General features: G+C 35.1%; 1 protein-coding gene across 1 annotated transcript in view; it reads right to left on the bottom strand.

The window, feature by feature from the left end:
* ROBO2 (roundabout guidance receptor 2) overlaps positions 1-23,415 on the bottom strand; it is a 595,733-nt gene that overhangs the window by 7,057 nt on the left and 565,261 nt on the right. The window contains exons 24-26 of the mRNA XM_060098793.1: positions 17,471-17,731; positions 13,049-13,254; positions 1,486-1,659 (exon numbers count right to left, since the gene is read on the bottom strand). Coding sequence (XP_059954776.1) covers positions 1,486-1,659; positions 13,049-13,254; positions 17,471-17,731 — 641 coding nt within the window. The remainder of the gene's footprint in view (positions 1-1,485; positions 1,660-13,048; positions 13,255-17,470; positions 17,732-23,415) is intronic.

The following is a 23,415-nucleotide window of genomic DNA, read 5'->3' as shown; positions in this document are numbered from 1 at the left end:
CCACAGGATATCCACTTATAGAGAATCAAAATCTTGATTGTACCCTTACCCTTGCATTCCATAGAAACACTTTCTAATGGGGACAAAGTAAGCAGGAAAGATAAGTAAACCTGAAGGCTTTTAGACCAAGTTATTTTGGCTTTTAAAATCTTCTTAACATTATAAAATGACAGGGGAAAGCACAATGGTGGCTGCCAGCTAAGGACCTCCCCCCAAACCAATAAAGAACAAATACTTATTTTCCAACTAAGCCTCATTCTGTCCTATAATGATAAGTCTAAGAGACTGAGCTGAGTGCACAGAACTCAGTTATAGCTTCTCAAAGCTGACTGCACATTAGATTCTCCCATGGAGCTTTAAAAATACTCGTGACTGGTTTTCACCCCAGAACAATTACATCAGAATCTCCAGGGTATATTTTAAGAGTTCCCAGACGGTTCTAATGTGCAGCTTGGCTAGGTTCATCTTTTTGATGTTTAGTAGTACTATCTCAGGAAAAAGTGTGTGTGCTTGCAGGAGACAGTGCAGAGAAGGGGGAAGATATTTACCTTTGGGCTTTATATTGGGCTTTTTACATATATTATCTTACATATTCCTGAGGATAAAACTTCAGGATAAATACTTTTATTCCTATATTTAAACATATGAGAATTAAGTTGAATATAGAGCTGATGAACTACTCATTATTGAGCAAGGATATCATCCAATAATACTTTGTTTCCTGAAACTAGCAGTATTTAAACAAATACTCAAAGACCGGATGCTATACATAAATACAAGAACTGAAATAAATCAGCAAGCTATGGCCCATGGGCCAAATTAAGCCATTGCCTGTTTTGTCAATAAAGTTTTATAAGAAATCAGTCACACCCATTCACGTACATTTTTTCTGTAGCTTCACAGACACTACAATTGAGTAGTGTTGAGTAGTCTTGACAGACACTGTTTGGCTCACTAAAGCCAAAAATATTTACTATCTGGACTTTTCAGAAAAAGTTTACTGATCCATCAACCAGATGATCTATTGCATATTTTTAGCCCTGGAATTAATGAAACTAAAAAATTACTAAATTGGAAATCACTACACAGTCTTTTTCAAAAGTGAAATACCATCTAAGATATCTTAATTCAATTTCAAAAATGATCCAACAACATGGCAACTGCAATGCTACTTATGTTTTCTTCCTTAATCTTAAAAAGGAATGTTCACTAAAAAGCACTAATGGAAAATGCCAGAACAGCAGAAAAATCAACATTGCAAAGAAGTATGGCCTGTATTTCTTGGGGCTGGATAATGTAGAAATAATTCCAGATTGTTAAAAAAAAAAAGAAGGTGTTTTATTGAAACAAGACCACATTGCCAGGTGTTCAGCCTGGTTATATAACAAGGCAATGCCTAATATACCATAGCTTCTTTAATCTAAGTTAATGATTGCACAGAGCATGTCTTTTCAGTTAGGAGACGAGAGAAGGAAACAAACCTACCATCTGTCATTCCTTCCCTTCGGTGAGGCAATGCTGGTTGTGGGTCCACTCGCCCTCCCTTGTGTTTTTTAGTGGGCCGAGGCCTCTGACTTTGACTCATGGCTGCACTGGTGTTACTGTCAGTAGAAAATGGGCTGGTTGGTCGAGGTCTTTGAGAGGAGGTAAAGGCTTTGCCTAAAACGTAAACAAAGGGAATGAGGTATAGAGAATGTTATTATAAGACCTTGATTCTGTCTTGTATTTCTGCTCTAAGACTAGTCTCTAAACCTTCCTGGAGATGACATTTGAAGATTCAAAATACTGGTGCATCTCCATAGAAAAAAAATCTGCCCTGCTGCAGTTAGTTTGTCTGATTTTTATAAACAATATACTACCCACTGAAAAAACTTAAACAAATGAATATGAAACAAAACCACTAACCAAAAACTCAATATTCCTTGATTATATTCTGATTTAACCTTGACAATCTTACTAACATTTTCATAGATATAGGCAAATTCATGCAGCTTTTACTCCTTAAAATTAAAGAAGCTATTTCTAAAGTGAATTATATACTGTCTTATCTGTTTAATCAAATTTCACCCTTGGAATCTTACAAACTCTCTTTGAGCACAGAAAAATGTCCTATAGTAATTACATTTGAAATTTTACATGAAAGGTCTGCTCAGATACATATATTTAATTGACCTTACCACCCATATACATACATGATGAATTCTACCTCTCTTAGCAGAAACTCAATAACACTAGTGTATAGTATAGGATAGATAGTAGATTAAAATCACCTTGTATATCCAAAGTGAAATAGGTGTTTTCTGATGAATAGTATTGTATTTGAGCAGACTCTAAATTCTCATTGAAAAATGAAATGTGCTATGTCCTTTTCTTGTAGTTTAGTGTACATATACACGGAAATATATTCTGGCAAAAGGTAAGCTAATAAATTTTCAATATCTTACAATTTTACTAACATGTTTATTATGGTATGAGAGGGTTGGTTTATGTACATGTATTTATTCTTTATTGCATGTTTTCATTCAAAATTACTGTATATAGTTACATTTTAAGTCAATGTTACATGATATTGCTTAATGCTTTATTAGCTATTAGCATACATGCAAGAAATGTACTTGTGCCTTCTAATTTATTAGTTTCCTTGAACTTTCTCACTGTTCTGCTTATAACTATGCCACAAAAAGCACTCAGGCAACATAAAGTTTCTGACTTATGCCTTAGAAAGCAAGAAAATTCAAATAACCATTATATTACAACATATTTTAGTTCAGATGCTATATGAAAAATAAACCTCTGCAATGCTTGGAAAATCTTCTTTACTTTGAAGATACCTAGTGCATACTCAAAAGAAATAGTATAACATTATATGATGGTATAATTCAAAGAAAGCTTCCAAGACTCATTTTTATAACTTGAGAGTTTAGTGAAGGGTCAAAGTCATTTATTTTTCTTTACTATTTGAATACTATTAAGATTTCTAAAATGTATTTAGAGTTTCATTAGTTTGTTTTGTAAGGCAACTCAGTTTAATTCATATATCAGAAGTTTCTTCTATGTGCATTTAAGAAGTACACATAGTCATGTAACATGATCATGCCAAAGTTATTTTGCTCAGTAAAACAAATGATTACAAAATTACTGATCTATTAATAGAGTGAATCCCACATTTATTTTTGAGTTAATGAGCAGAAATGTGAAAAATTACATATTTGGTCTTTTATATTATTATTATTTATTAATTTCAGAAACCAAAATTAGATTGTGATAAAGAGCAATACACAAGTAGTCATCATTTTATTTAACTTGCAAATGCAGTGGGTGTATTTTTAATTAGCATCCTTTAAAACAAATAATAAATTATTGGATTAAAATCTTAACAGCCGAACAACTAATAAGACCATCAGCCATTTGAACTGTTAGACTGACAGCCTCAGACCCATTCACCCCATGCTGAGAAAGCCTTTCCAGAAAATGCATTTGCAGAAAGAAATGGGGCAAAGGAAAGTAATGGAGATAAAAGCTGAATAATTTTAATCACTGGGTACATTATTGATTGTGTGAGAATTTTGCAAAGTGTGAGTTATTGAAAATTTAATGTCAATCTGAGCTGCAGCTTCGCTGTAGTATAAGAAGGAAGCATATTCCAATTAATCAGCAGAGCCATGAAGGGAAAGGGGAACAAAGGATGGAAGGTGGTGAGTAGAAGCCTATTCTTGGCTCTGCAAAGGGAGCATCAGAAGAGAGTTCTGTCTGATAACTGAACATCCAAACTGTGTTCATGCATATTAAAGAAAACCCTGCAGTCAGACTTACTGAGGAGAAAGAACAGAAGATAAATAGCTCAGTGTCCAAGGACAAGATTCTCTCATGCAAAGAGTGTTGACTCAGTCTACCAACCTGTTCTTGTAAGGCTGGTTCCATCCAGCCTAAAACCAGCTTTATCTGCTGCTGCCACCAGTGCTTGTGCAAAACTGCCGCTGGCAAAGATGGAGCCATCTGAGGAGCTACCTACACTAGATCTATGACTAGAAAAGTTACGATCCTCATCAGATGCAGAGCCCCATCCATTTACCATTGAACCTAAAAACAAATGTAGTCGTCTAGTGAGTTGTATATATTGGATAGCTCATCTGCTTGTACATAACTATACTAATGAACAAGAGCCTTCACTCCTCACTCTTCCTTGAGGTAAAGACTTCTTTAGCCATGTGCAAGCATCATCCATGTTTTAAACAGTTCTAGTGCAGAAGAATTAAGCTCATTTAAGACATGTATCTGTTTTCAACACATGAACAAAACATGTTCTGTATGATTCCATTCTTACATTGTTTAAATTGTTACACTATTATTTTCTAAAAGAGAATTGCTATGTATATTTTAAGGCCTAGACTTCAGAGAAAAATATTTTTACTGAAATAAATTATAGTGTGTTTAATTCAACTTATCAAGAACTCAGTTGAACAAATAGTGAATATACTTTGAATTTAATGCAGACTAGTGATAATTTTCATGAAATCTACACTCAAATACTGCAGAAGGGCTAGAATTATTTCAATAATTTAAAATAAAAATTTAATTACTCAGGAAATAACAAACACTAATAATCAAAAATGTTTAAATAATACCAGAGCAAATAGACTTAGAATATAACAAAATATTTAGTTTTGAAAAGTTCTATTTTTTCAAAGCTTAGTATGATTTCTTTGTTTTTCAATTACTTTAAGACCTCCAGTTTTCTCTTTAATACTAATCTTTATTTTAGAAAATTAATCATTATAAAGAATACCACTGACATTAACATGGATTTTTCTGCAAAGTGCAACATAGCAATAGAGGAAAAGTATCACAGCTTTATGTGTAAAGAACTACAAAATACAATGCTACTGAGAAATAATGCTTATTCTTAATTTTTAGCAAGTCATTTACACTTTTATCCTTTTTTTCTTAGACCAAAGCACACTGAGACTATCTATTACTTAAAACAATTAACATTACAGTATTTATTTAGGTTGTTGTACCGTTAGTGTATGACACAATAAAAATACTAAGAGTTGCTTACCCCAAATTTTTAAAAAGAGAAGCACAAAGTATTTATAGGAAGCTAATTTAATATTCCAAAATAAAACAAACACATAAAAGAGGCTAAAGTTAAGTGCCATAGATTTTCTTCCCCCTTTACTCCAATATTTAAGAGACAGCAGTAGAGTTAGAAGTGTTGCCATGATAAAGTGTTTGTACTTTTAGTTCAAGGACCAGGATACAATAACACGGGTTTATGCACTTTCAAGACAGAGAGAACAGACACTGGAGGGGTTTGAAGGATCAGAGAAGTTAAAAGGGTGTTAAGTGTAGCAGAAAAAGAAAGAGTTTTGATTCTGTTTGCCAAAAGCATGGAGATACACTTTTTACTTTCCAAACAAATTCCCTTGACACAGGCCACTGCAAGGAAGCCAAGATAACACCAGCAACTGAGCCTCCTCTGAGAGAACCATTTCTGAGTTAATAATCACAAGTCAAGGACCAACAGCCCAAAGGAGGAGAAATGATGCAATCAGCTTTGCAATACAATGCTACAGTAGATAAGAAAAAATCAAAGTGATTCAGCCAGTGATCACAAAAGAATATGAAACCCTAGAACTGAGGATACTTTGGAAACATGGGAAAGCTCAGTTTTGGTCCCTTCTATGTCCTGTTTTCTGTATTTCTAAATGTCTGCTGAAATCTGCAAATAAATCTGTGCCGACTATTTGAAACTCACTCTCCAAACAAGCATCTCCTTTTCTACATCTCCAGTTTCATTCCTAAGCTCCTCCTAACTGATTTCCTTCTGGTCCCTTCTATCTTCCTCCTTGTCATATGAATTACTTTTTCTGGAACATTTATCACATAACTCGGTCTTTCCATTCAAAGCCTTACCTAGTTTGCCAATATATTTAAACACTGACTGAGGTATTTGAGGTTCTTCAATATCTAGCCCAGCCTACCTTTCCAGTCCCATTCCCTCTAATAGCCAGTTCAGTCCCATGGCCTCTCATTCCTTTGACATACCTCTAGATTGTTACTAACTCTATTGCCCAGTGCCTAACTTCAAAGTCCAAATCAATATCATCTCTTTTATCACCCTGACTCCATTTCATCTTCAACCCTGTCTTAGAGAGAATCAGTTTCTCTACCTCTTGTGTTTTTCAAATAGTATGCATACGGTAGCATATCATAGCTCTACAAACTAGTGTTTGTTGCATATATGTTTTCTCTTCCAGACAGTGGAACTCTGGAGATTAGGAACTATTTATTATTAATTTTAATACCTCATATACAGGGACATTTCCCAGTAAAAATTCAATGAACATTGGGGTAATGAATTAAATGCCTTCGATATTTTCATTATTCAGTATAAATTCTGCATGGGATTCTATTCCATGTGTAATTTCCTAGCAATGGCCTTACTTTAGTTACAGAAAGAACATACTCATAATAACTCCCAGAAACTTTATTAACTAAGGAATATAAGGTAAGTCAACTCTTGTTGATTACTTGGACAATGGGGAAAGCAGTGATGTAACTAGTCCTTCATATGAGGATTTCCACATACAGATTTGCCAATTCCTAAACAAATCAACTATTTTCCGGCCTTTGGGTCTTTGCTCTGACTTTATCTCAATCGTTAATGCTCCTTACTATTACTCAGAGATTCCAGTTATTCATGAAGTTTTCCCTGATGCTTTTTTTCCCTTCCCTGGGAAGACAGGGTAGCATGGATGAATGACATGGCTTCAAGTGGGTGTTGGTCAATACAGAAAGATATTCTTTTTCACCACTCTCTGTAAGAGCAAAGAAACTAGATAGATGACTTCAAGTTGAAGAGATGTGTGCCATAGTGATTTGCCCATAATGGGCAATAGGAAACCTCATCACAACAAACTAAAGAGGGGCAAGTGCCCTCAGCTTAATATAGTTGAGTTTGCCTTCAAAATGGAGGGCAAGAAGGAAACAAACAGAAGGAAAAAAATTTTCTTTCTCTCTTTGTTCCTTTGTCTTTATGTTTGACAACCCATTCTCTCTATTTGAGATATGGAGTACTTATGATATATGGAATGGCTACATTTGTGGGAAATATTTTTAAGGCAAATTGGCAATACACCATGAGTAAAAAAGTATATAACATATATTAAATTTCTTCCATAGTGTAAAATTGTTAAAATTTATTTAATGATTACTGATTTCACCTCTCTGTGGCTACCATTCTTTCTTTTTCTTTATTTTTAAACATCAAAGGTTATCTGAAGATTTATGTAAACTATTACCAAAAAAAGACAATAATTATAAGAAAAGAAAAACAGTGATTCATCAATTAGAAAGTAAGCCATTTTTTTTGATAACTGGCTTTCTTTCATAAATGTAAACATAACCACAAAAGTTGAAACGAAAACTAGGTAAAACAGCGAAGGTAGAGATTCTTCACAAATTACAAGCAATCCAAACCAATTTGACATGTTATAGACACAAACATAATCAATACATATTTAAACATTTAATGAAAAATGAATTTGTGTAACATAGCCAGATTTATTTGTGTTTGCATCTTCCATCTTTCCAAATTTCTCAGGTTTAAAAATTGCTGAAAGGCCAAAAAGAATCTCAAATGTATTCAAGCTGTTAAGGAAGAACTGCAGATAGGACATTAAGCTGTTGCAAAATGGTACTGAGCAGTAAAATACCATGATAAAGTGGCATCTTGCTGTATCTCCATTATGTCTTCAGCACTAAAATTAATTTATGATCAGTCATCAATTCATTTACATGTCATTTTATGCTAAATCCTTCCTTGCTGATAGATGCTCATCCTTAGACCCATTAAGCTAGAGTAAAGTGTATGCTTTATAATATGACCCTGCTAATTGTTGCATTACCATTTTTATGAGATACAAAAACTGGCTGTCCCCCATTTTTTCAGCCAATATTTAATCCAGGAACTCTTCCTATTAAGTGCAATCTGTCAACTATCTGTTAAACAAAATCTTCAGCTCTGAGTGTCTTTGGACAAATCAATCCAAATATTGACCTCTGCCTAGATGTAGAAAAACATTTCTAATATTTAGAAGTTCTTTCACTCAAACATATTGCATACACAACAATTCACCTACATTCCTCAGAGAGAAAGGAATGTGTAATATAAAAGGGAAAGCAAAATAAGAAATTAAAAAAATCTCTTCCTTGCGACCTATGACACCAGCTAATTTGTTCTACCCAGATAAAAATTGAATATATGATATTCCATGTTTATCTGTTAAATTTTGAAGTGTGTATTTAATTTCTTTTTAAATAAATCAGAGCTGTGGAGAATGTCTAAGAAAATTATTTAGTGATTTTTAGCATTACCTCTGAAATTTCCCTATTACAAAAATATTTTCCTTAAATTTTTGCAACAAAAGTAAGGCATCAGGTCATGCTTTTAAGTGGCCAATTCTTTAAAAGCTGTGTGGTCAAGTAAGGTGGTGAGGCTGCCAGGTTTTATTGTTTTCAAAATAATCTGCTTTGGGACTTCCAGCAAAAACCTCCAAAGACATAAAATACAGAAAATATAGAGCCCTGATTTCCTTTCAGCCAGGGTATTTACGTGGGGTTCAGCAGTCAAGGAAACTTTTGTTTGTTTCATTTAACAGCACTCACTCTCAGTCTTACTATTTGTGATCACTGACGCAGTTAGAACCTTGGCTCCATGTTCAGGATATTTTTCTCCTGCCCTCTCTCCTATTGCCTTCTGTTTTTTTTTTTTGTTGTTGTTTTTTCCTGTGCTGGAGTCATTAAATCCAGGAAACACTCACCTTTGACTCCCACCATGGAAGTCAAAGAAAAAAGTATTAAAGGTTTCCCCCAACCTGTTACCCAAAAGTGGTGGGTTTGCCATTTAGAAAGAAATATTACAAGCATATTCCTGAAGACTGAAACAATCCTGTATGTTTACTTTCTAGACAAAAAAGAGTGTGATGTGCTGTAATCAGAACATTTTTTGTACTTTATTACAACCAGTAGGTTTAAACTGTAAGTATAAATTAAAATAAAATTATAAAAATGTGACTCCCTATGAGTGTTGAATTTTCTTGGCATGAGTCATTATAACTGAATACAGAATGAAATATGAGAAAAACAAATAATAAAAGTTACATCTAAAAATTTAATATTTTTGATCTTGATTAAGTGTATAAGGGGTAAAAATGAATGTTTCCAGAGATAAAATAATGTGTTGTATTTGTATAAATATATATTTATTCATATATGTATACATGCACATGCACAGAAAGGGAGAGAGAAGAACAGACCAGGAAATCATTTTCCTCTTAAATATGCTAAATCCAAAGATGAGAAAACAGTTGAACATTTCCAGAGCAGGGATCATGATAACTGGTCTTTGGAGTAAGGCTGATTGATTTTGAACATTCTTCTGCCACTTATCAGGTGGGAGATCTTAAAGAAAGTCTTTAAACCCCTCTGTGCCTCAATTTCCTTATCTATAAAATGAGAATAAAAATAGGGTTGTGACAATTAAATGAGTTAATACATGTTAAAACCTTAGAACAGGGATCAGCAAACTTCTCCTGCAAAGTGCCATATACTAAATATTTTAGGCTTTGCTGTCTGTCATTTATTTTTTCTTTTTGTTTGTTTCTTGTTTTCTTACAGCCCTTTAAAAATGTAAGAAGCATTCTTAGCTCACTAAGCCACTCATACAAAAAACAGGCAACTGTTTAGAAGAGTGCCTTGGGTGTACTAAGGGCTATATATGTGCAAGTTGTTGTTGCTGTTATTATTATTACTATTATTACCAAATCTAAATTCCTAGCCAAGTGGTTGGAAGGAATAGACTTTCAATAAATATTTGTTGTGGAAATCAATAAATAACAGATTTTCAAATACATTTTCCACACCTGAATGTTATGGACTGAATGTTGACATCCCCCTAAAATTCATATGCTGAAGCTCTAACCCATAACGTTATGGTATTTTGAGGTGGAGCTTTTGGGAGGTAATCAGGTTTAGATGAGGTCATGAGGATGAGGTCATGAGGGTGGGATTAGGGCCCTTATAAAAAGAGATCAGAGAGCTTGCCTCCTTCTCTGCCATGTGAAGACACAGTGAGAAGATGGCTTCCTGTAAGCCAAGAAGAGGGCTCTCACCAGAAACCCAATCTGCCCACACCTTGATCTTGGACCTGCCAGCTTTCCACTGTTTGTTGTTTAAGCCACCTAGTCTATGATATTTTGTTATAACTACCCAACAAGACTAAGACACTGAGGTTATGGGTTATAGAATTACTGATATTTTCCTTTCTTCTTGGCCTTTTCCATTCATGAAGCATTATTTCAACAAATTTAAAGTCCCTCATAAATTACTTAGTTGTTCAGAAAACATTTGAAAATAATATACTTATTTCTTTACAAAAATAGGCTCTGTACCTTGTTAACTGCTTATATTCCTTAATGTGGCAGCTGTTGGAATGCAACATATTTCAGAAGTAAAATTCTAAATAATTTTATATACAGCCTTATTAGCCCATCTTTGTGTTATCACTGGGCTTTTGTTCTGGTTGGCTTTAGAGTTTCAAGGACTGGTACGTAACTGTTAGTTCTATTACATAAAAAAATGGTCATTAGTTTCATGAAAATGAAAATAGAGAATTCAGATGAAAGTGATGACTCATTTACTCACACCACACACAAATTTAGAATTCAAAGTAATTTGCGGAAAAATCAGAATCCTCTCCGTGGGCACTTACCATCTTAAAAACATACAAAGCCAATGGAAATAGCCTCTGTTTTATTGCCCACCTCATTTAGCACCATTAAACTAGCCTTGAGTGTCTGAAGAAAACATAAACACGTTAGAGCAATATTCATTAGCATGTTGGTTTCTGTAGCATTTGATCCGTACACACATGCATCTCAGGGCCACCCCCAGGTACACATACACACATGCACACATGCTCTACTATACTCAACATCCTACGTATGCTCATATACACACTCCTACATACACTCACACACACACACCTTACACATAATCACAAACCCAGGCTATACTTTCAGACACGCACACTCTTCTGTACACATACTCCCTACACACACATCCTTTTTTCTGAAAAACTATATTTACTTTTATTTTTAACTTTTATTTACTTTAAATTACACTTACACCCTAGAAAGCAAATTAAATCTTTGATCATACCTTCCCCACAAAGTTATTGTAAATCCAAAAAAACCCCAAAAATATTTCCTGCTTGGCTACTTTGGTGTAGAGTGAAACTTCTTTTACTAACTAAGGAAAGATATTATTCATAGGATAAATTCATTGTAGAATGCATACCTAAACACCTTGAGGTTTTTATATATGGCAGTAATTAAGCACCGAATTCAAGTAGGAAAACAGACTTTTTCTTACCAATAAAAGCTTCATTTGGAATGAACATTATACCAGCTACAAGGAGAAATTCAGATTGTCTTTAACCACAGTCATATTAAACAGTGAAACATCTTATTAACAGGTGAGCATGTAAAAGTTCAAAATGACCTTCTCCTGATTTATAGATATATTTATCATCTTTGACATTATAATATTTAAGAAAAGAACTACATAGGCTCTGGCTGACTTTTATCATTGCAATTTTTACTGCATTCCTAATAGAAAAGAGTCCAGTATCAGCAGTGAGACATGCAAAACTATGCAGATTTTACCCTGAAGGAGATTATGCTAGAAATTCAGGCAAAGGGGCTTAACATAATAGTGCAGTAATAAGTTAGCTCTCTGCATTCAAAGATTTAAACTTTTGCCCTGCCACCTTCAGTCGGATCTGGATTTCAAATCACAGCAGTTTATCTGCAGTTCTTAAATCTTAATTAGCTCGGCATGCAGACAGCCCCCAGGTAAAAAGAAACCCTGAAAAGTGTAGGCTCGTGCATGACATTGTGTAATTCGGGAAGTCGTGCTGAGGAAACATGTAGGTACTTATGCTTCTCCATCACTTTCAGAAAGGAGTTTCCATCAGTGTTTTTGAACTGTAACACACAGTGTGAAATGTGTGCAAATTAAGAAGCCGTTGGAGGAAAAGCGAATTAAATGGGACTGTGGTAAAATGCACTCCTAGAATGAAGAGTGTCATGAAGGTAAATATAGAAATGGGTGGTATACAGAGAAGACTCAAGGATAGGACGTGCATGAGCAACACATTTGTAGCAGTTATGTCTTTATAGTCACGTAAGAGGCATTTGCGTGTGTGTATCAAAGAACGGATACCTACTTGAATAGAAAGATTGAATTTTTACTTTTCTCCACAGTCGTTGTGTACACATTAGGATTTAAGTTTTTAAAAATACAATTTGCTAAATTTAAATGCTTGGAAATAGGTGGCAATCCTGGGATCATCCTAGGTGGATACCAGTTGCAGCCTTTCACTTGGTGAAGGAGGCCAGAGGAAGTCAAAGGGGTAAACAGCAAAAATAACTATTTCTTGGCAGAGGAGCAATTATTGGATCAACAATATGAAATGCATAAATGTATGGTTTATCTCGCTATACATTTTCTCCACTCTAAAAATAATACCTTGTGCCACGTTGGAGAGCCTTATTCTGAAGAGTTGCTTATTTTCATCAGTGAATGATTTTACGGAGTGAAATATCAAGAAGCGTTTTAAGATTGCATTCACTTTGTATGTTGCTCCTGATATACAAAATATATCATTTCTAAAAGTCAAGGTTTTCTATGTAATAGACTTGGTTCCCCAGTAGAGTGAACTTTTCATGAAAGCCCTGAATATAACTGAATTTTCTTTCATGTCTTTAAAGCTTTTTAAAATTCATGAATTTTTCTTATCATTTTTGCAGCAAAGCAAAAGTATTTCCAAATCCTTTTTGAATTTTGTGTTTAATATTAACATATTAAAAATGTTAAAGAAATAGATGGAGTGGAATAAATCTTACATAAGAAAGTATTTGACTTTCGATGCATTTTAATATTACAAATGGGTCACTTATTCCTATTAAATCAGTTCCATTACCTGTCACAGAGCTGTCTAGATTGTCCGTACTGGATCCGGGTGTCTGTTCTAGTGCTCTCAGGGGCCTGGGGATTTCTAAAGCTTCCTCTTCATCATCAGCATCATCATCTGGAACATCTGTTTCCAAATCGGAAATCAAAGCTCCGGACATGTAACCTAATGGTGGAAGCGGGGGCTGCGGAGGTTGATTATTGCTTTGAACATGCCTAGGATTCACAAGGGAAGGAAAAAAAAAAGGACTGGTTAGCATTCCACAAAATTGTAATTAGAATGAAACAGCCTGCTGTGGTAACTAATTTTGTTTTCTTGCTTTCCTTTAACTAATTCTGGAGCTTACTATGCTTTCTTACATTTCAGCAGAGACAATGGTCCACATATACATGACTTGCCGAAACAGTAACAACAGTATAGACTATTACACTCTTCTATAGGTATTTACGGGACAATACACAGAGGAAAAAGAATACAGACCCAGCATTTTTGTGCAAATAAATCACCCAAAGGAGAATAGGAATATTCATCACACATATCTATTTAAAACTGATTTTTTTTTGGTCCAAAAAGAATACAATTACATTCCCAGTTTTGTGTCAAAGTTCTACTCAGCCTGTGTAACCCATGTCACCTGCTGGTCCTTATGAAGAAAAGATGTCACATGAAAATCTAATACCAACACCTTCTCCCTCCAACCATGGCCCATTCGCTGCCCTACGAGACTTTCCTCCTGCACGATCCCCCAGGAATCAGGCTGGGTGATTGTTTCCACTTCAACGAGTTTAGGTTAAACTAGGGAGGAATGGCTACTTTTTGCTCTAGCTAATATTTTTGCATCTGTCTTAGCCACCAAAGTCTTAAACACCTCAAAGGCAGAAAGGATTCATCTCAGCACTCTGTGTTTAGAACAGGAGGTGTGCCAAATAAACCAGTTGCAATGAATGAATAACTCTAATTGCAACCTTGGGAAGTAGACAGAACTGGTATTATCACCTCTCTTTCAGAATTTTTTAAAGGGAGGTTCAAATTTAAGTGACTTAAGTTTCAAATAACATGGCTAGTAAAATGCAGAGCTGGACACTATAGTCCAGCCAGCTCATTTTGTGACTACTTAGGAGTTTTTTCTAAACCATAAAATGCTGAAGGAAAGTAAGTCTGTTATTTGTTACTGTCATTAAAGACGAAATATAGCATGTTTTGACACATTTGTCTTTTTTTTTTTTTTTGCCTTGATACAAAATACTTAAAAGACCACTGGATTTAAGGGTGATTTATGCATTTTTATGGTTAGTTTTTGAATTAAAGATACAAGGTTATTTTTCTTTAATATTTGCATTTATGGGGAAAATATTTCATTTTTCCAGAATTTGTTTAATATTCTTTTCCCAACTGCATTCTTGAACTTGTAACCAACTCCAATATTAACAAGATTCTAGACCTTTTAATGTTAAAAAACCTAAAATATTAGTTCTGGAAGCTACCTCAATATCATCAGGCCCACATCTTTAATCTGATAAGGCATTTGAGGTCCCATTTATTACCTGGCATTCATCACATCTCATTCATTGGAAAGTCAGGAAGTTTCCTAACTAATACTTTCACAGAAAATCTTGAGTGTTGATGGCAACTTCTTGCTCTAAGTGTAACCTCAAATTCTGTCTGTGAAGTGGGGATGGAGTGAGTCAAGTCATGAGCAAGAGAATATAAGTGATATTTGTATACATGAGCCATTCTTGTCTAATAATTCGCACTTTGGTCCTGAGAAGGACCGAACAGACCAACACTCTAGTCCTACAGCACTGCTGACACCTTTTGATGGAACCAAGACACACTGAGTGGTGAAAGTGTATTCCGTGAATTAGGGAGAACTAGGAGATGAACAGGAAAAGGGTACATAACATTTTTAAGTATCTTCTAGTAACAGGCACTGTGTTCTGCACTTCATGGGTCAATATGAACAGAATCCCTGGAGGTGAAGACTGGCATTATTATCTTTAAATACTCCTCCTGTGATGTCGATGTGCAGCCCAGATGGCCTGGCACTGCCATCCTAGTAGGGCAAGGTCCTGTGCGAACACATGAAGACTCATACCTCCTACATGGGGTGTCAGCATGGCATTCTGGAGGACTGTTGGATGAACAGAAGCATACTCAGAGAGAGAAGCAGGGTGTGCTCAGTGGGTACTTGGGGCAGGTGGACAAGAGCTAGTTTGTTAACTCATTCAGCAAGTGTCTATGGAGCACTCACTAAGTGGGGCTCTAAGAGTGGAAAGACAGCAATAAACAACTCAGGTGAAAACCCAAGCCTTCTGAATAATCACAGCTATAACATGGCTAGATAATTTACTAAGTACTATACAAGTGTAAACTCATTTAATTCTCCCCAAAAACAATGGTGTGAAATAAAGAATTTGACCTTGCCCAAAGAGAAGTTAGACTTTTGCCTTGTCCTCCTGAGAGGTAATCTCTAAGCTCTAGAACATCCTATCTGATAAAATGTCTTTACTTGGAGGCCAGAGGCTCCTCCAGAAAGTCTAACTATATGATTTATGGAGGGAACTTTGAGTCACAGGATATCAGCTCACCTTCTGGCAGGGCCATAGACCCTGGTCAGCCATGCAGATAGTCAACCACATCTATGTGACAGACCCTCAATAAAGACTCGGAAACTCAAGGCTCATGTGAGTTTCCCTGGTTGACCCATATTGTCACACTACGTTGCTGAGAAATTATGATTTTCACTACTCCACTGGGAGAGGACAAATGGAAGATCCGTCTTTGGAATTTCCTAGCCTTTCTCCCACGCATTTCTTCCCTTGGTTGATTTAAATCTGTATCTTTTCACTATAATAAGCTATAACTTCAAGTATAATAGCTTTCAGTGAGTTCTGTGGCTCCTTCTAGTGATTCTTGAACCTGGGGGTAGACTTGGGGACTCTCCAAACTTGTACATAGTGTCGGAAGTAAGGGTGGTCTTGGGGGGACTGCCCTCTCACTTTGTAGATGAGTCAATTCCTATTACCATTATCATTTTACAAATGGGGGACCATGGCACAGAGGTGTTAAGCGAGTTGCCCATTGTCATACAGTTAGTAAGGAGTGGCAGTGGCAGTAGTCCAGCCTTGGTTGACCCTAATCAAATCCCAGACCAAGCAATCAGAATATCTGGGGTTGGGGCCTATGCATCCAGGTTATCCAGATGATTCCAAAACGCAGGCAGCGTTGAGAACCTCCAAGCTAGAATCTGTGCTTTAAAGGACTAATATGCAGGGCTTCATTTAATTAACTTGAAAGAAATCCTCTGGCTCTTAAAGCAGCTGGCTTCAACTTCAATAGTTGTACTTTATAAAGCAGACTGATGCAAAAGAATACTGTTTAACAGTAAGATGTCTTTGACCTTTGGAAAAAAATCTGATGATTGAGAAAATGTTCAAGAACCTCTGGTTCTAAAAAAAGAACCTATGTTTGTAATAAGCTTTCAAGGATATTCCTGGTTTGAGTATCTCTTTGTATATTTAGTTGTATTTTTAAAACACATAGTTCATTAACACTGAGAATAAGGCATCTCATTATCAGCTTATCCCAGTAGCTAAAACTACCCAAAAAGAAGCTAAGGCTCTTTCATAAAACTTTAACTTCAAGCACAGGATGTAAATCAACATAAGATAATCAGAGGTATGTTACTGAGATTCCATTTTCAGGAGTCAAACTTATATGTTACTGTTTGGGAGAAGGGAGAGAAAATAAGAAAAAATAACTGCACAGAATTGTGAGAGTCGGTTCCTCTTGTATTCCTGTCATATTTTTCACAGGATACATCAGCAGACTGCCATCTCTACCTTATAAAAGTTTATGAATCAATGAGAAAAAAAGGAATTTGGGATTTGTAATTTATTCTAGGGGCTTTTTGTGTGTGTGTGCATTTACTGTTACTAACATCGTTGTTCTTTTCTGTCTTATTTAGTTCAGCCCAGATAAGGTCTTTTAACAACTGACACTGACCATATGTGATTTGCAGAAGCTTACATTTACATATTCACAAACACATACAGAATTAATCACAGACACTTTGAAGAATCTAAAAAGAGTCCTTCATTATGGTGTTGGAAGTGAGTTCAAGGATAAGCTAATTGAAGCTAAACTGTAAATTAGAAAAGATGCTGGTGTAGCCAAAAGTACTTGAGTCTGAAACTCAGCAGATCTGAATTCTTGCTCCAGCTCACTCTAATTAGCTGTGTGACTTTGGTCAAATTATTTAACATTTCTTCAGTCAATTTCCTTATCTGGATGATGAACGAGTTGTACAAAAGCATTTCTAACCCCAGCTGTAGAGTTCAATGAGACTCTCTTGTGAATTTAATGTGAAAGAATGTTTCCTCTATCCATGTGTTGAAAGCATGGGTCCCCTGACCTCATGAGGATATTTACCATGTTTGCTTTGCTATATCAAATTGATAGGCCCTTGTCAACTCATCCAGGTGAGCCTGCAGCATGGGCTGCATCTCTTCCCGTGGGGAGGGAGTTAGAGTTGCAGTGGACTGCTGTCCAAAGGAAATAGCAGGGGAAGAAGCCACGCCTCGGACAGGAGGTGTTGGGACACGATCATCATCTTCTTCCAGTTCATCTTCCATACCCTGGTGTAAATAAGTTTGTACTGGTAATGGTGGGCACCAGCTATCACTGTCATAGCTGAAATTAAATGAGGAAAAAAAGCACATTAACACTTAGGCACACACACGCACACACACACACACACACAATTACACTGGCAATGAATGGCAACCACAGTAGCATCTAAAATGTTCTCCCAGTATTTCCTCCTGATTTCTGGTTGTTGGCACTATTATAGTAAATCACTTGGCTGTTATCTAATTTCTAATCATAAGTACATCGGTTATCTCAAGATCTCAATTTATTCTTAAAAGATCTTTTTAGCTAATTGTTACCCCGACAGTTACAAAAGGCAATAACTTCCCAACAAAGTTACCCACGTGGAAAAACCAAATTGCCAGTTAAAGACAATTAATGAATTTAGTGCTTGTAGATTTAACCACTTTCTTCTCTTCTTCATCCTTGTGCACCAACAGAATATGCCAATATTCATCTAAGAAGTGTTTGATAATTTTATTTACTATTATTCTAGATCTATGCCAACCTTTCATTCTGTATGACATGTCAATCATTAAGACTTTGTGCTACAAAATGTATTCAATAACCTTTCAACTGTCTTAATTTTCTTAATTTTTTCATTAGAAACTGATGTCTCCTTGTATCTCAACATCTCAAATCTATAGAAACAGAAGTTTAAAACCTAATCCTATAAAATATATATTAAAAAGAAAAACAGCAATTTTAAAAACAGCATGTTTTAGGGATTCTGGTGAGGGAACATAGAAAATTAATTCAAAATATTTTAATTGTGACACAAAATCAGTAGCATTTTTATTTACACCTTCTCTGTAGTGCTATTATTTTCTTAAATCAAATAGATCCCAATGTACTTTTAAAAGGAGACAAGGATAAGATAAGCAATTTTATTAGATGTAATTGTCCTATAAATTCAACCTCTTAAATATCTCCCAAGTCTTTATTCTACACTTCACCTCTACTCCCACAATCACAGATCAATCTCCTTCTGAGGTGAACCAGCCTATTAGCTTTCCTAGTCTCTTGGAATATCAACATCATCCTTTCTATATCTTCCATACAGGCAATCGCATTATATTTCTAAAATCTTCATTCACATCACTCCTATGTTTAAATTATTAGTGATATTGCTAATGTAAGAAAAAGTTCAAACCCATTAGCAAGAACTAAAAGATACTTCCCCATCTCATCAGCCTATTATTGTAGCTTAATTTCCCATTATTTCCCCAACACCAGCCTACTCTATGTTTTTTTCATCTCTGGGTCTGTATATGACTACTCTCAAATCACGTGACTGTGAGCTCCTGCTTCTCCTTCAAGGTTCAAGTCAAATGTCCTCAGTTTCATGAGCCTTCTCTGGTCCCACCATATGGAACTGATTACAACTCCATAATACTTATACTGTGCACTCCCCATGTTATACTGGAGTTATTTGTCTCACGTCTCTTTTTCCCCACTATTCTATGAGATCCTTAACTCGAGAACTCTGTAATTCTCCACTTTGCATTTCTAGCACCTATTACAGTATCTAGCATATAGAAGGTTTCTATTAAAGAAACTGAAAATAGAATGAATATTACAAATATATATATCTAGTCTTAATGTCCCTTACAAAACACTAATTTGTAAATGTCCAGATGATTCTTGAATAGTTTTACTTGAGTGTCTTTCCAATTATCCTGTTTAAAAATGAATTTGTCAAAAAGCCTACACATGGATATTTATAGCAGCTTTGTTTATAATTAGTGAAACTTCAAAGCAACAAAGATGTCTTTCAGTAGGTGAATGAGTAAATAACTCGTGGCATATCCAGATAATGGAATATTATTCAGTGCTAAAAAGAAATGCACTATCAAGCCATGATAAGACATGGAGGAATCTTAAATGCATATTACCCAAGTGAAAGAAGCCAACCTGAAAAGGCTACATACTGTATGATTCCAACTATATGACATTTTGGAAAAGGCAAAACTATGAAGACAGTAAAAAGATCAGTGGTTGCCAGAGATAAAGGGGAGGGAGGGAGGGATGAACAGACTGAGCACAGAGGATTTTTACAACAGTGAAACTACTCTGGATGATACTACAATGGTGGATACATGTTATTATACACTCATCCAGTTTTTCTTTGTACATCTGCACACTGAATGTATGACACCAAAAGTGAAACGTAAAGTAAACCATGAATGTTGGGTGATAATTATGTGGCAATGTAGTTTCATCAGTTTAACAAATGTACCACTTTGGTGGGAGATGTTGATAGTGGCAGAGGCTATGCATGTGTGGAGGCATGGGAAATTGGGAAATTATGTATTTTTTTGCTCAGTTTTGCTGTTAACCTAAAACAGATCTAAAAAAATAAAGTCTATTTAAAACTCCTGAATTTATCATCCTTTGATTTGACCATCATGTGTCAGGTAACTTGATCTTTTTATAGAGCATAAAATCCAGTGGGGCAGACTGATATGTAGCAAATAATCAAAGATACCAAGTATTATAGGAATAAAGCAGGGAGGCTGAAATTAGTTTGGAGCTTGGGTGAGGCTCTGCCGACCACTGAAAAAGGGGATATTCTTAGGTAACACATGCGGGGGCCCAGAGGAAGAGAGAATATAAAGTATTTGAAGAACTCAGCTTTCTAACTGGTAAGAGCTGGCAAATAAAGAAGGTTGGTTATGGATGAGGCAGGAGAGGTGAGTATGTGCTAGATCATGAAGGGCTTCATCAGCCCCGAGAAAGAGTTTGGAATTTTGCCTGTGGGTGATGGATAGTCACTGAGAGGTTTTATACAGAGTGTGATGACATCTCTGGCTGTTGAATTTTCATCTCTTATTGAGGGTACCTGAATAATCTTCTACCTTGATAAGTTGCAAACTGATTACTTTTTTTCAGAAGCCCTGTATAATCTGATAGGAATATCTCTTCTGAAATGTCTTTTACATTTTAGTATCAGGCACACTTTAGTGTGTTACAAATAACCATTTTTATATATTAGAAAATATCAACGGTTAAACTTGTATTCCCATTTCTTGACTGTATAAGTATCAGTATGACCCGAAAAAATATATTGCTCTAAAACGATGGCATTTTTAATGTTTTTTATGTTGGAGATCACAGTTAGATTTCACTTGAAGATAAGAGTCTGGGGTGTAAAGTTTCATAACCCACTATCCCAGTTGGATTTATTGCTTTTAATTTTCCCCATCTTCTAATCAATCTTGCACATCACTTACACTTTCTGTCTATGGAAATATCAGAACTCTTGGAATAAAACATTCACTTCACTTTACTCTGTTCTGTCCATTAAATGTGTCAAAGCCTCAACCTACCTTTTCAGATGTTTTCTTCAGTTTCTCAACAAGAATCTCCTGCTCAAAAGAAATTGGTTTGTTTCCTCCTTTCTTTGTACTTTTCCATCCTGTTGCATTAGTTTAAAGAATTAAACTTATTTCAAATAAGCTAGACTCCTCCAATTTCACCTAGCTTACTCTTACAAATCCTTCAAGCTACAGGCTAAATCCCATATCTTTTATAAAGATTTCCCTGATGAGGCCAAGTAGTACTGATATATATTTTACTCTTCTGAACTTGGCGCTGATAATATTTTTGCACATTTACTTGAAAATTGATTATACACTGTCTTCTGCCATTTCCAATGTTGATTTCTGTAACTGTTGTCCAATTTATTTTAGTATTTAACCTTTCACATGTTAATAGTATTTTTCCTCAAGTGGATTTAAGCTACATTAACATAATGACATTGAACTATTCCTGTTTGGCCACATCTGATGTAATACCTTAAAAATAGTACATGATAAGCATATTTATTGATTAGAAATGAAAACTCACAAACTGCTTCATTATTAAGAATGCTTAGGTTTCTCTTCTTAACTTACTTAGCTTTAAATGCTATATTATTACGTCAAACAAAAATATGTATAAGTAGCCTATTTTTTTTAAAACTGCCCATTTTCAATATGGAATATGTATCCTGTTATACTGATCAATAGTTACAATTAATTTTATTTCATAAACTTGTTACAAAATAGCACAATTTTATTCTATAAACTAGTACATGTACTTTCCTTGCTTACATAGACTACTGTCAGGAATGTCCTACCTTTGAACAAAGAAAGAACATTTATATATTCAATCTTTCAAATGGAAGTAGGCAATTATCTCCTAAAATTTCCCTACTTCATAAGTAGTAAACAATTCTTACTTCAAATAATTTAAAGGAAACACACATATGGAATGAAAATACATACAGAACATAAGAAAAGGAGTAAGTAATGGTACATATATCATGTGTTAAGGTAACATAAAAAATTGTAATTAGTTTTACTCAACTCATTTTTTTATTATTCAAATACCATCAGGCAAAGAAGAGTCTACCATATAAATATGAGTTTTAACATTATACAATTACATTGCATAATGTACTAAATGACTAAAAAAAAATTCTAATTGCTATTCCATTTAACTAGAATGGGTGTTTATCATCAATTCTTCCAAGTCTTTTCTACAAAGATAATCTAGAACAGTAGTGAGCAAACTCTGTCCCCCTGTGGAACATAAGCAGAACTAAGAAAAATCCATGGATTCATCTCAGTCGTTTGTGCAAGAAGTGGAAAATAGAAAGAGGGGGATAAAAGGAAGTCTAGGTGAAGAACATGCGAGAACAGGTTAAAGAAATGTGGGATACAGTGCAAATCACACGATGGGGAGGACTGTGCATCACCTGTGAGGTATTCATGTCTTAATTCATTCCAGAACAACAGATACTTAGGTTTTGTGCAGTTTCTGAAGAAGGGCAAGAAAGTAATAGATGACTCTATGAATGTTATGAAAAGCATAGTTCCGGTTTTAGAGTTTCCTTCATATTTACAGATGTATATCTTATTTGAGTGACGAAAATTCAACTTTTTCTTGTAGTAACCTAAAATAGACTGTGAAAACGATTCTAATGCCAATCCAAAGGTCTTTTGGCCAACCTTTCCTAGAGAAGCTTTTGTTCTTTGACTTACTGTCAGTGAAATATGAGGCATCATATTATCTGTCTTGCCTGGTGAATAATGAGCAGGATGACAACAAATCAATGTTGCATGTGAACTAACTTGTGAAAGGCCAGATACAAACACCAAACTACTAATAAAAATACAATAAAGTTCAACAACCACGAAAGCCTGCCAATTTCTAATTGCAATGGCAAAACAAAGCATTGGTTTTCTATTGAATTACTACTGAATTCTTCCTAGCATCATATGATTACATTAAAATACATTATATTTATAGCTAAGAACATACATTTTGATACATTTTTGTCTAGCTGAGAGAGGCATATTGATGACAGAGAACATTCACCATTGTTGATATAGTACTGAATTAACAAATCATTGTCTATTAGGACAATGATTAGATAACTTTTGATATTTAGTATTGTGGGAGGAAAATGGCTCAAGGAAGGCTAAGAAAGAAAATTGATGATATCTAAGTTCTTAGAAACAATATTAAACATTGTAATAAAAAGCAAAAGACAATCTTTTCAAGATTGTGATTATTCTGGGTTAGATACATTTCTAAAATCTATCCCTCTCTCTCCATCCTGCTGCCATTGCCTTATTTTATTCTCTTATCATTTTCATGGTATTGGCCATTCTGCTGCAATATCCCATACATCATCTACCTGCCCTAGCCTCATGTCCTCCAATCCATCTTCTGTACCC

This window comes from Mesoplodon densirostris, chromosome 5 (genome assembly GCF_025265405.1).
Source record: "Mesoplodon densirostris isolate mMesDen1 chromosome 5, mMesDen1 primary haplotype, whole genome shotgun sequence".
Classification (NCBI taxonomy): Eukaryota; Metazoa; Chordata; class Mammalia; order Artiodactyla; family Ziphiidae; genus Mesoplodon; species Mesoplodon densirostris.
This window is presented reverse-complemented; position numbering and strand designations above follow the sequence as displayed.